This window comes from Sturnus vulgaris, chromosome 1 (assembly GCF_052056855.1).
Source record: "Sturnus vulgaris isolate bStuVul1 chromosome 1, bStuVul1.hap1, whole genome shotgun sequence".
Taxonomy (NCBI): domain Eukaryota; kingdom Metazoa; phylum Chordata; class Aves; order Passeriformes; family Sturnidae; genus Sturnus; species Sturnus vulgaris.
In genome coordinates, this window is record NC_142243.1 from 155,897,595 (window position 1) to 155,910,066 (window position 12,472).

The following is a 12,472-nucleotide window of genomic DNA, read 5'->3' on the forward strand; positions in this document are numbered from 1 at the left end:
TATGGGATTTGTGGGGTTTTGATTGGGATTTGTGAGGGGTTTAAAGGGATTTCTGTGGGGTTTTTTAATGGGATTTGTGAGGGTTTTAAAGGGATTTCTGTGGGGCTTTTTGGTATTTGTGGGATTTTTATTGGGATTTGTGGGGTTTTTAATGGGATTTGTGAGGGGTTTAAAGAGATTTCTGTGGGGTTTTTAATGGGATTTGTTGGGTTTTTAATGGGGTTTGTGAGGGGTTTAATGGGAGTTGTGGGGTTTTTAATGGGATTTGTGGGGTTTTTAATGGGATTTGTGTGGGGTTTGTAAGGGGGTTTGTGGGGTTTTTGATGGGGTTTGTGAGGGTTTAAAGGGATTTTAATGGGGTTTTTAATGGGGTTTGTGGGGTTTAATGGGATTTGTGGAATTTTTATTGGGATTTGTGGGGTTTTTATTGGGATTTGTGAAGGGTTTAAAGGGATTTCTGTGGGGTTTTTTGGATTTGTTGGGTTTTTAATGGGATGTGTGGGGTTTTTAAAGGGAGTTGTGGGGTTTTTAATGGGGTTTGTGAGGGGTTTGTAATGGGGTATGTGGGGGTTAATGGGATTTGTGGGGTTTTTATTGGGATTTGAGGGGTTTTATTGGGATGTGTGGGGTTTTTATTGGGATTTCTGAGGGGTTTAATGGGATTTGTGGGGTTTAATGGGATTTCTGGGTTTTAATGGGATTTGTGTGGGGTTTTTAATGGGATTTGTGGGGTTTTTATTGGGATTTGTGGGGTTTTTAATGGGGTTTATGGGGTTTTAATGGGATTTTCAATGGGATTTGTGAAGGGTTTAAAGGGATTTCTGTGGGGTTTTTTGGATTTGTTGGGTTTTTAATGGGATTTGTGGGGGTTTTTTTGGGATTTATGGGGTTTAATGGGATTTTTAATGGGATTTGTGAGGGGTTTAAAGGGATTTCTGTGAGGGTTTAAAGGGATTTCTGTGGGGTTTTTATTGGGATTTGTGGGGTTTTTAATGGGATTTGTGGGGTTTTTATTGGGATTTGTGTGGCATTTAATGGGATTTGTGTGGGGTTTTTTGGGATTTGTGGGATTTTTAATGAGATTTGTGAGGGGTTTAAAGGGATTTCTGTGGGGTTTTTATTGTGATTTGTGGGTTTTAATGGGATTTTTAATGGGATTTGTGAGGGGTTTAATGGGATTTCTGTGGGGTTTTTATTGGGATTTGTGGGGTTTTTATTGGGATTTATGGGGTTTTAATGGGATTTTTAATGGGATTTGTGGGGTTTAATGGGATTTGTGGGGTTTTAATGGGATTTTTGGGGTTTTTAATGGGATTTGTGGGGGTTTTTGGGATTTGTGGGGTTTTATAAAAAAGAAAGGGAAAAAAGAAATGGAAAAAAGGGGAAAAGGGAAAAAAGGGAAAAAAGGAAAAAAAGGAAAAAAGAAAGGGGGAAAAATGCAGAGGAAAAAGGGAGAGGGAAAAAAGTGAGAAAAATGAAAAGGGGCAGAGAAAAAAGGGAAGGAAAAAAGAGTGGGAAAAATTGAGGGAAAAAAGGAGAGGGAAAAAAAGGGAAAATGGAGAGGAAAAATGGAGGGGAAAAAAGGGCAGGAAAAAGGAGGGAAAATGGAGAGGGAATAGAGAAAGGAAAAAGGAAGGAAAAAGGAGGAAAAATGGAGGGAAAAAAAGCAGGAAAAAGGAGGGAAAATGGAGAGAAAAAAGAGAAGGAAGAAAGGAAAAATGGACAGGAAAAGGGAGGGGAAAAGGGCAGGAAAAAGGAGGAAAAATGGAGGAGAAAAGGATGGAAAAAGGAGGAAAAATTGAGAGAAAAAGGGAAAGGGAAAAGGAGGAAAAATGGAGGGGAAAAGGCAGGGAAAAAGGAGGTAAAATGGAAGGAAAAAAAGGCAGGAAAAAAGAGGGAAAATGGAATGAAAAAGGCAAGGGAAAAGGAGGTAAAATGGAGGGGAAAAGGGAAGGAAAAAAAAAAGGAAAAATGGAGAGGGAATAGGGAAAGAAAAAAAAAGGAAGGGAAAAGGGGGAAAAAGGGCAGGAAAAAAGAGGAAAAATTGAGGGAAAAAGGAGGAAAAATGGAAGGAAATAGGGCAGAAAAAGGAGGTAAAATGGAGATGAAAAGGACAGGAAAAAGGAGGAAAAATAGAGGGAAAAATGCAGGAAAAAGGAGGAAAACTGGAGGGAAAAAGGAGGGAAAATAGAGGGAAAAATGCAGGAAAAAGGAGGGGAAAAGGGCAGGAAAAAGGAGGGAAAAAGGGCAGGAAAAAGGAAGAAAAATGGAGAGGAAAAGGGCAGGAAAAAGGAGGAAAATGGAGGGAAAAATGCAGGAAGAAGGAGGAGAAATGGAATGAAAAAGGGAAAGGAAAAAGGAGGTAAAATGGAGAGAAAAAGGAGGAAAAATGGAGGGGAAAATGGGCAGGAAAAAGGAGGAAAAAGGAGGTAAAATGGAGGGGAAAAGGGAAAGGAAAAAGGAGGAAAAAGGAGGTAAAATGGAGGGAAAAAGGGAAAGGAAAAAGGAGGTTAAAAGGGCAGAAAAAAGGAGTTAAAATGGAGGGGAAAAGGAGTTAAAATAGAGGGGGAAAAGCAGGAAAAAGGAGGAAAAATGGAGAGAAAAAGGAGGAAAAATGGAGAGAAAAGGGAAAGGAAAAAGGAGGAAAAATGGAGGAAAAATGCAGGAAGAAGGAGGAAAAATGGAATGAAGAAGGGCAGGAAAAAGGAGGGAAATGGAGAGGAAAAAGGCAGGAAAATGGAGGTTAAAAGGGCAGGAAAAGGAGTTAAAATGGAGGGAAAAAAGGCAGGAAAAAGGAGGAAAAAGGAGGAAAAATGGAGGGGAAAATGAGAAAAAAGGAGGAAAAATGGAGGGGGAAAGGAGGAAAAATGGAGGGGAAAAGGGAAGGGATAAAGGAGCAGGAAAAAGGAGGAAAAACGGAGAGAAAAAAGGGAAGGAAAAAAGAGTGGGAAAAATGGAGGGAAAAAGGCAGGAAAAAGGAGGAAAAATGGAGAGAAAAAGGGAAGGAAAAAGGAGGTAAAATGGAGGGAAAAATGCAGAAAAAAGGAGGAAAAAGGAGGAAAAATGGAATGAAAAAGGGAAAGGAAAAGGAGGAGAAATGGAGGGGAAAAGGCAGGAAAAAGGAGGTAAAATGGAGGGAAAAAGGGAAAGGAAAAAGGTGGAAAAATGGAGAGAAAAAGGGAAAGGAAAAAGGTGGAAAAATGGAGAGAAAAAGGAGGAAAAATGGAGGGGAAAAGGGAAGGAAAAAGGAGGAAAAATGGAGGGAAAAAGGGAAAGGAAAAAGGAGGAAAAATGGAGGGAAAAAGGAAAAGGAAAAAGGAGGAAAAATGGAGAGAAAAAGGGAAGGAAAAAGGAGGGAAACTGGAGAGAAAAATGCAGAAAAAAGGAGGAAAAAGGAGGAAAAATGGAATGAAAAAGGGAAAGGAAAAAGGAGTTAAAATGGAGGGAAAAAGGAATTAAAATGAAGCGGAAAAAGCAGGAAAAAGGAGAAAAATGGAGAGAAAAAGGAGTTAAAATGGAGGGGAAAAGGGAAAGGAAAAAGGAGTTAAAATGGAGGGGAAAAGGGAAAGGAAAAAAGAGGAAAAATGGAGAGAAAAAGGGAAAGGAAAAAGGAGGGAAAATGGAGGAAAAATGCAGGAAGAAGGAGGAGAAATGGAATGAAAAAGGGGAAGGAAAAAGGAGGTAAAATGGAGAGAAAAAGGAGGAAAAATGGAGGGGAAAAGGGAAGGAAAAAGGAGGAAAAAGGAGGTAAAATGGAGGGAAAAAGGGAAAGGAAAAAGGAGGTTAAAAGGGCAGAAAAAAGGAGTTAAAATTGAGGGAAAAAAGGCAGGAAAAAGCAGGAAAAATGGAAGGAAAAAGGAGGAAAAATGGAGAGGTAAAATGGAGGGAAAAAGGGCAGGAAAAAGGAGTTAAAATGGAAGGAAAAAGGAGGAAAATTGGAGGAAAAAATGCAGGAAGAAGGAGGAATAATGGAATGAAAAAGGGCAGGAAAAAGGAGGAAAAATGGAGGGGAAAAGGGAAAGGAAAAAGGAGGAAAAATGGAGAGAAAAATGCAGAAAAAAGGAGGAAAAAGGAGGAAAAATGGAATGAAAAAGGGAAAGGAAAAAGGAGTTAAAATGGAGAGGAAAAGGAATTAAAATGAAGGGGAAAAAGCAGGAAAAAGGAGGAAAAATGGAGAGAAAAAGGAGTTAAAATGGAGAGGAAAAGGGAAAGGAAAAAGGAGTTAAAATGGAGGGGAAAAAGGGAAAGGAAAAAGGATGAAAAAGGCAGGAAAAAGGCAGGAAAAAGGAAGGAAAAAAGGCAGGAAAAATGGAAGGAAAAAAGGCAGGAAAAAAGGCAGGAAGAAGAAGGTAAAATGGAGGGAAAAAAGGCAAGAAAAAGGAGTTAAAATGGAGGGAAAAAAGGAATTAAAATGGAAGGAAAAAAGGCAAGAAAAAGGAGTTAAAATGGAGGGAAAAAAGGAATTAAAATGGAAGGAAAAAAGGCAGGAAAATGGAGGTTAAAAGGGCAGGAAAAGGAGTTAAAATGGAGGGAAAAGGAGTTAAAATGGAGGGAAAAAAGGCAGGAAAAAGGAATTAAAATGAAAAGAAAAAAAAAAAAATCAGGAAATTCCCGTTTTGTGTCACCTTGCAGACTCGCAGGTAGCAGGGCCGGAAGTTGTGGGAGCTGTGGGAAACGCAGTGAATTTCATCCAGACACGCGAAAGCCACAGGAGGAAAATGGGGAAAAAAACGCCAAAAATTCCAAGATGACACCAGAGATTCAGGAGAAAGGAACAGGATTTGAACTTGTCCATCGATGACCTGGTGGGAAATTGGGATTATTTTGATTTTTTGGGGGTTTTTTTTTGTTGTTTAAAATGGGGGATTTTGGACTCACTTTTTTGATGGCCGCTCGGCGCTGCCGCGGGGTGAGGTTGGAATGGATGGCAACGGCTTTGAGGGGTGGGGGGAGGTTGGAAACCTGGGATTTGGGAAAATTTAATTTAGTTTAATTTTATTTTTTTGATGTGGGGGGATTTTTTTTATTTTTTTTTTTGGGGAATACCTGGTCATCCATGAGGGAGATGAGAGGGGAGATGACGAGGCAGATGCTGCCGGAACGGCGGTGGTGAAGGAAGGCGGGGAGTTGGTAACAAAGGGATTTGCCTGTGCCCGTGGGTAACAGAACCACGGTGGATAAACCTGAGGGGAAAAATATAAAATTAATAAAAAAAATGGGAATTTGGGATGGTGGGGGAAAGGGGAAAAGGTGGGGAAATGGAGGGGGGGGGGGGAAAGGGGAAAGAAGGGGGGGAAAAGGGAAATGGAGGGGGAAAGGGAAAATGGAGAGGGTGGGGAAAAAAGGGTGGGGAAAAAAGGGAAAAAAGGGAAAAATGGAGGGGAAAGGGAGGGAAAATGGAGGGTGGGGGAAAAAGGGAAAAAAAAGGAAAAAATGGAGGGGAAAATGGAGGGGAAAGGGAAGGGAAAATGGAGGGGGAAATGGAGGGGAAAAAGGAGGATGGGGAAAAAAGGGAAAAAAAGGGAAAATGGAGGGGGGAAATGGAGGGGGAAAAGGAGAATGGGGGAAAAAAGGGAAAAAAAAGGGAAAAAAAAGGGGGAAAATGGAGGGAGAAATGGAGAGGAAAAAGGGAAAATGGAGAGAAAAAAAGGGAAAATGGAGGGGAAAATGAAGGGGAAAAAAGGAGGGTGTGGAAAAAAAAAGGGGAAAAAGGGGAAAATGGAGGGAGAAATGGAGGGGAAAAAAGGAGGGTGTGGAAAAAAAGGGAAAAAAAGGGAAAAAAGGGGAAAAAAGGGGAAAATGGAGGGGAAAAATGGAGGGAGAAATGGAGGGGAAAAAAGGGAAAATGGAGAGAAAAAAAGGGAAAATGGAGGGGAAAATGGAGGGGAAAAAGGAGAATGGGGGAAAAAAGGGGAAAATGGAGGGAGAAATGGAGGGGAAAAAAGGAGGATGGGAAAAAAAGGGGGGAAAAAAGGGAAAAATGGAGGGAAAAAGGAGGGTGGGAAAGAAAAAGGGAAAAAGGGAAAAAAAATGGAAAATGGAGGGGAAAAAGGAGGGAAAAAAGGGAAAATGGAGGGGAAAAGGTGGGGGGGAAAAAGGGGAAAAAAAAGGAAAAAAGAGTGGGAAGATGGAGGGGAAAGAAGAAAATGGAGAGGAAAAGGTGAGGAAAAAGAAGGGGGGAAAAAAGGGAAAAATGGAGGGGGGAAAAGGAGGGTGGGGGGAAAAATGGAGGAGAAAAATGGAGGAAAAATGGAGGGGGAAAAGGAGGAAAAAAGAGGAAAATGTGAGAAAAAAAGGGAGGAAAAAAGGAAAAATGGAGGGAAAAAAGCAGAAAAAATGGAAGGGAAAAAGAAGAAAAATGGAGGGGAAAAAGGAGGAAAAAGGGGGAAAATGAGGGGAAAAATGAGGGGAAAATGGAGGGGAAAAAAGCAGGAAAAAAGGGAGAAATAAGAGAAAAAGTGAGAAAAAAGAGGGGAAAATGGAGGAAAAAAGGAAGGAAAAAGAGAAAAAAGTGAGGAAAAAAGAGGGGGAAAATGGAGGAAAAAATGGAGAGGAAAAAAGAGAAAAAGGTTGGGAAAATGGAGGGAAAAATGGCAGGAAAAATAGGGAAAAACTGGGAAAAAATGAGGGAAAAAGGATGGGAAAAAAAATTTAAAAATGGAAAAAATGGAGGGGAAAAAGAGCAGGAAAAATGGAGGGGAAAAAGGAGGAAAAAAGAGGAAAAAAGTGAGGGAAAAAGAGGGGAAAAAAGGAAAAATGGAGGGAAAAAAGAGGAAAAAGTGAGGAAAAATTGGGAAAAAAAAGTGGGGAAAGTTGAGGGGAAAAAGGAATTTAAAAAAAAAAAGAAAAAAACGAAAAATAAAATGAAAAATTTAAAAAAAAAAAGGGACCTGAAAGGATCCTCATGATGGGCTCAGCTTGGCCAGGCCTGAAGGAATCAAATCCCAGAATCCTCAAAGCTTCCAGGATTTCCTCTGGAGGATCTGAAAAAAAAAAAATTTGAATTTTTTTTTTTTTTAATTTTTTTTCAGTTTATTTGAAGTGAATTTTTCCACAGATTCGTTGTAGGATTTACCTGGAATTGTCCCATCGGGATTTGGGGAATAAAAAGGATCCACGGGGGGTGGGGGAGGGGGAAATTGGGAATTTTCCAAGTCGAGATCTGGGAAAGAAAAAAAAAAAAATTAATTTTAAAAAAAAATAATTAAATTGGGATTTTTCATCAGGGGTTTAAAGGAAAAAAAAAATGGAATTTTTCAAGGAAAAAAAATCATATTTTTAAAGACTTAAATTTGGGGTTTTTTTGGGAGAAATCGCAGAAATTCCCAAGGGAAAATTCAGATTTTTTGTTTTTTAGGATCTAAGTTTTTAATTTTTTCTTTTTTTTTTTTTTTTTTGGGAAATGCCTCATTTTTAGGGAAAAAAAAAATTCATTTTTTGAGATCAATCCCACTTTTTGTGAGGAGAAATCGAGGTTTTTTTAGGAGCTACACATCAGGATTTAAGGGGGAAAAAAAAAATCTCATTTTTTTGGGACAAATTTTCCTTTTTTATGGGGAAAAAAAAAATGGCAATTTTTGAGAAATTCACCAGTTTTTATAGGGAAAAAAAAAAAATCCTGATTTTTTTGGGGAAAAATTCCCAATTTTTATGCCTTAAATTCCCATTTTTAATAAGAAAAAAACAACAATTTTAGGGGATAATTTCACATTTTCAGAGGGGAAACAATTTTTCAATCCCGAATCTTTATTTTTTTTTTTTTTTAGGACCCACCCCCTTTTTATTATAAACATCCTCAAATTCTAAGGGGAAAAAATGGAATTTTTGATGCCAAAATTCCACATTTTTAGAGCCCAAATTCCTCATTTTTAGGGAAAAAAAAAATCACATTTTTGAGACCAAAAATTCCAATTTTGAGGCCAAAAATCCCTCATTTTTAGAGCCCAAATTCCTCATTTTTAGGGAAAAAAAAAATCACATTTTTGAGACCAAAAATTCCAATTTTGAGGCCAAAAATCCCTCATTTTTAGAGTCCAAATTCCTCATTTCTAGGGGAAAAAAAAATCACATTTTTGAGGCCAAAAATTCCAATTTTTGGTACAAAATCCCTCATTTTTTGAGTCCAAATTCCTCATTTTTAGGGAAAAAAAAATCATATTTTTGAGGCCAAAAAATTCCAATTTTTGGGACAAAATCCCTCATTTTTAGAGCCCAAATTCCTCATTTTTAGGGAAAAAAAATCATATTTTTGAGGCCAAAAAATTCCAATTTTGGGGACAAAATTCCTCATTTTTTGAGTCCAAATTCCTCATTTTTAGGGAAAAAAAAATCATATTTTTGAGGCCAAAAATCCCTCCTTTTTAGGCCCAAATTCCTCATTTTTAAGGAAAAAAAAATAACATTTTTGAGGTCAAAATCCCACATATTTAGAGCCCAAATTTCTCATTTTTAGGGGAAAAAAAAATCACATTTTTGAGGCCAAAATTTCCAATTTTTGGGATAAAATCCCTCATTTTTAGGGTTCTAATTCTCCATTTTTAGGGGAAAAAAAAAATCACATTTTGGAGGCCAAAAATTCCAATTTTTAGGCCAAAATCCTTCTTTTTTCGAGCCCGAAATCCCAAATTTTGAGAGCCCCAAAATCCCAATTTTTGGGGCCAAATCCCCCGATTTTCCAAGGTTTCTCTGGGAAAAGGAAAAAAATTCCCGATTTTTTTTTGTTCTCACCATCAGGAAAATCCGGGATATAATTTCGTTCTCTTGGTCCAGGGTGGGAATCGGCTCCTCCTGCTCCGGGATTTTTTCTGGGAATGATCCCAAATTTTTTTCTGTGCACAAAAAAAAAAAACCAAAAAAAAATTGAATTCTCCCCCCCGAAAAAAAATCACCTAAAAATTCTCCTCAAAAACGCCAAAAATCCTGGGAAAAAATCCCATAAAATGCGGCAAAAAATAGGAAAAAAAAGCTAAAAATTCCAATGTGAAAGCTCAGAAAATCCCCTCAGAAATCCCCAAAAAATCCCCTTTAAAAATCCCAAAATCCCCCAAAAATATGAAAAAAATCCCCCCAAAATTTCCAAAGAATCCACCAAAAATCCCACAAAAAAATCCCAAAATTTTGCCTCAGAAAGCCCAAAAATTCCCTTAAGAAATCCAAAAAAATTCCTCCAAAAAATCCTAAAAATTCTCCTCAGGAATCCCACGAATTCCCCTCAGAATTCCCAAAAAATCCCCTCAGAAAGCTCAAAAAACTCCCAAAAAATCCGAAAAAAAATCCCAAAAAATAAAAAAAAAATTCCAAAAAATCCCAAAATTCCAGAATATTTTTTTTGAAAAATCCCCAAATATCCCAACCCCTTCCTCACCAAAATCCCAAAATTTCCCCTCAGAATTCCCAAACTTTCCCCTCAAAATTCCCAAAATTTCCCCTCAGAATTCCCGGATTTCCCCCCAGAAATCCCAAAAAATCCTCCTCGGAAAGCTCCAAAAAAATCCAAAAAAATCCGAAAAAAACCCCAAAATTTTTTTTTCAAAAACCCCAAAGATCCCAACTCCTCCCCAACCCGACTCCCAAAATTTCCCCTCAGAATTCCCAAATTTTCCCCTCAGAATTCTCGAATTTCCCCTCAAAAATCTCAAAAAATCCCCCAAAATCCCCCCAGAAACCTCAAACCCCCCCCCAAAAAAAAATTCTGAAAAAATCTCAAAAAAATCCCAAAAATTTTTTTAAAAACCCCCGAAGATCCCAACCCCTTCCTCACCCAAATCCCAAAATTTCCCCTCAGAATTCCCAAAAATTCCCCTCGGAATTCCCGGATTTCCCTCAGAAATCCCAAAAAAAAACCCTCGGAAAGCTCAAAAAAATCCCAAAAAATAAAAAAAAAAAAAAATCCGAAAAATTTTTTTTCAAAAACCCAAAGATCCCAACCCCTTCCTCACCAAAATCCCAAATTTTCCCTTCAGAATTCCAAGTTTTCTCCTCAGAATTCCCAAATTTTCCCTCAGAAATCCCAAAAAATCCCCCTCAAAAACCTCCAAAAAAATAAAAAAAAAATCCGAAAAAAAAAATTTTTTTCAAAAACCCCCAAACATCCCAACCTTCCTCACCAAAATCCCAAATTTTCCCCTCAGAATTCCCAAACTTTCCCTCAGAATTCCCAAAATTTCCCCTCAGAAATCCCAAAAAATCCCCTCGGAAACCTTAAAAAAATCCAAAAAAAATCCGAAAAAAATAATTTTTTTTTTTTCAAAAACACCAAAGATCCCAACCCCTTCCTCACCAAAATCCCAAACTTTCCCCTCAGAATTCCCGGATTTCCCCTCAGAAATCCCCCAAAAAACCCTCGGAAACCTTAAAAAAATCCAAAAAAATACAGAAAAAATCCAAAAATTTTTTTTTCAAAAACCCCAAAGATCCAACCCTTCCTCACCAAATCCCAAAATTTCCCCTCAAAATTCCAAATTTTCCCCTCAGAATTCCCAAATTTCCCCTCAGAAATCCCCAAAAAAAACCCTCGGAAACCTTAAAAAAATCCGAAAAAAATCCGAAAAAAATCCGAAAAAATTCCGAAAAAAATTAAAAAAATTTTTTTTCAAAAACCCCCAAAGATCCCAACCCCTTCCTCACCAAAATCCCAAATTTTCCCCTCAGAATTCCAAAATTTCCCCTCAGAATTCCCGGATTTCCCTCAGAAATCCCAAAAAATCCCCTCGGAAACCTTAAAAAAAATCCCCAAAAAATCCGAAAAAAATCCAAAAAATTTTTTTCCAAAAATACCAAAGATCCAACCCCTTCCTCACCAAAGTCCCAAAATTTCCCCTCAGAATTCCCAAATTTTCCCCTCAGAATTCCCAAAATTTCCCCTCAGAAATCTCAAAAAATCCCCAAAATCCCCCAGAAACCTCAACCCCCCCCCAAAAAATTCTGAAAAAAATCTCAAAAAAATCCCAAAATTTTTTTTTCAAAAACCCCCAAACATCCCAACCCCTTCCTCACCAAATCCCAAAATTTCCCCTCAGAATTCCCAAACTTTCCCTCAGAATATCCCGGATTTCCCCTCAGAAATCCCCAAAAAAACCCCTGGGAAACCTTAAAAAAATCCAAAAAAAATCCGAAAAAATTCGAAAAAAATTAAAAAAATTTTTTTCAAAAACCCCCGAAGATCCCAACCCCTCCCTCACCCAAATCCCAAATTTTCCCCTCAGAATTCCCGAATTTTTCCCTCAGAATTCCCAAATTTTCCCCTCAGAATTCCCGCATTTCCTACCCGTGCACTCCGAGGCCCAGTGCCCTTTCCCGCCGCACCGGAAGCATCCATCGCCTCCGGCCCCGAATTTTTTTCTCCATTTCTGTCTCCAAACCTTTCATAAAATTTAAAGAAAAAAAAAAAAAAAATCCAAATTTAAAAAAAAAAAATCTCCAAAAAGGGTGGAAAACCTGAGAATTCCCAAAAAAACAACAAAAAAACAAAAAAAAAAAAGGGAATTTTGTACCTGTTTGCGGATGAATCTCCCCCTCTGGAATGCGCGGGAATAAATTTTCCTTTTCATGTTGAGGCGAACGAAATTCCCGGGAGGGGCCCTGAGGGGAAATAAATTTAATTAATTCATTTAATTAATTATTTTTATGAAAATTATCCTTTCTTAAATTTATTCATTTTTAATTTTATTTCAATTTTTTTTTACTGTTTTGTGATATATTTATTTTTTACATATAAAAATATACATAAATACATTTTTATATTTAATATACATTCACATCATTTTAATTCTTAATCCATTTTATCTTTATTAATTTATGAATTTGATTGATTATTTCTATTAAATTTAATCGATTAAATTCAAATCAACGGAATTTTAGAAAAGGAAAAATCGGATTTGGGGTTTTTTTTATTTTTAGGGGTTTTTCAAATTTTGGGTTTTTTTTTGATTTTGGGGTTTTGTGATTTTGGGGTTTTCTGATTTTTCTGATTTTGGGTTTTTTTGATTTTGGGGTTTTCACATTTTTGAATTTTTTCAAATTTTGGGGTTTTTTTCTGATTTTTTTTTTTTTTTTTTATTTTGGGAGGTCTCAAATTTTGGGATTTTTTTTCTATTTTTAGCATCTGATTTTTGGCATATTTGTGAGCTCCCTGATTTTGGGATTCTCCAATCTTGGAAAAGGCAGAAAAAAAACCCCAAAAAAAATCCCCAAAAAACCCAAACAAGCCCCAAAAAATCCTAAAACTAAAAAAAAAAAAAAAACAAAAACAAAACAAAAAAAAAAAAATTCCAGTAAAAAAATTTGTCAAAAGCCAGAAAAAAAATCCCGAAAAAGTCAGAAAAAGTCGCTTAAAAAAAACAGAAAAAAAAACCAAAAAAAATCCCCAAAATTTTCAAAAAATCTCCTTAAAATTAAAAAAAAAAAAACGCAAAAAAAATCCCCAAAAAACTCCAAAAAAGCCGGAAAAAATCCCTAAAAAACCCTAAAAACC

General features: G+C 37.1%; 1 protein-coding gene across 1 annotated transcript; it reads right to left on the bottom strand.

Annotated features, from left to right (window-relative positions):
* Positions 1–4,574: 4,574 nt before the first annotated feature.
* LOC148225629 (ATP-dependent DNA helicase Q4-like) lies at positions 4,575–11,313 on the bottom strand. Its single transcript, XM_088164421.1, has 7 exons — positions 11,267–11,313; positions 8,728–8,828; positions 7,076–7,162; positions 6,891–6,983; positions 5,047–5,183; positions 4,879–4,962; positions 4,575–4,802 (listed from the first exon to the last, which is right to left on the bottom strand). The coding sequence occupies exons 1-7, from the start codon at positions 11,311–11,313 to the stop codon at positions 4,575–4,577; spliced, it is 777 nt and encodes a 258-aa protein (XP_088020547.1).
* Between the last annotated feature and the right edge of the window lie 1,159 nt (positions 11,314–12,472).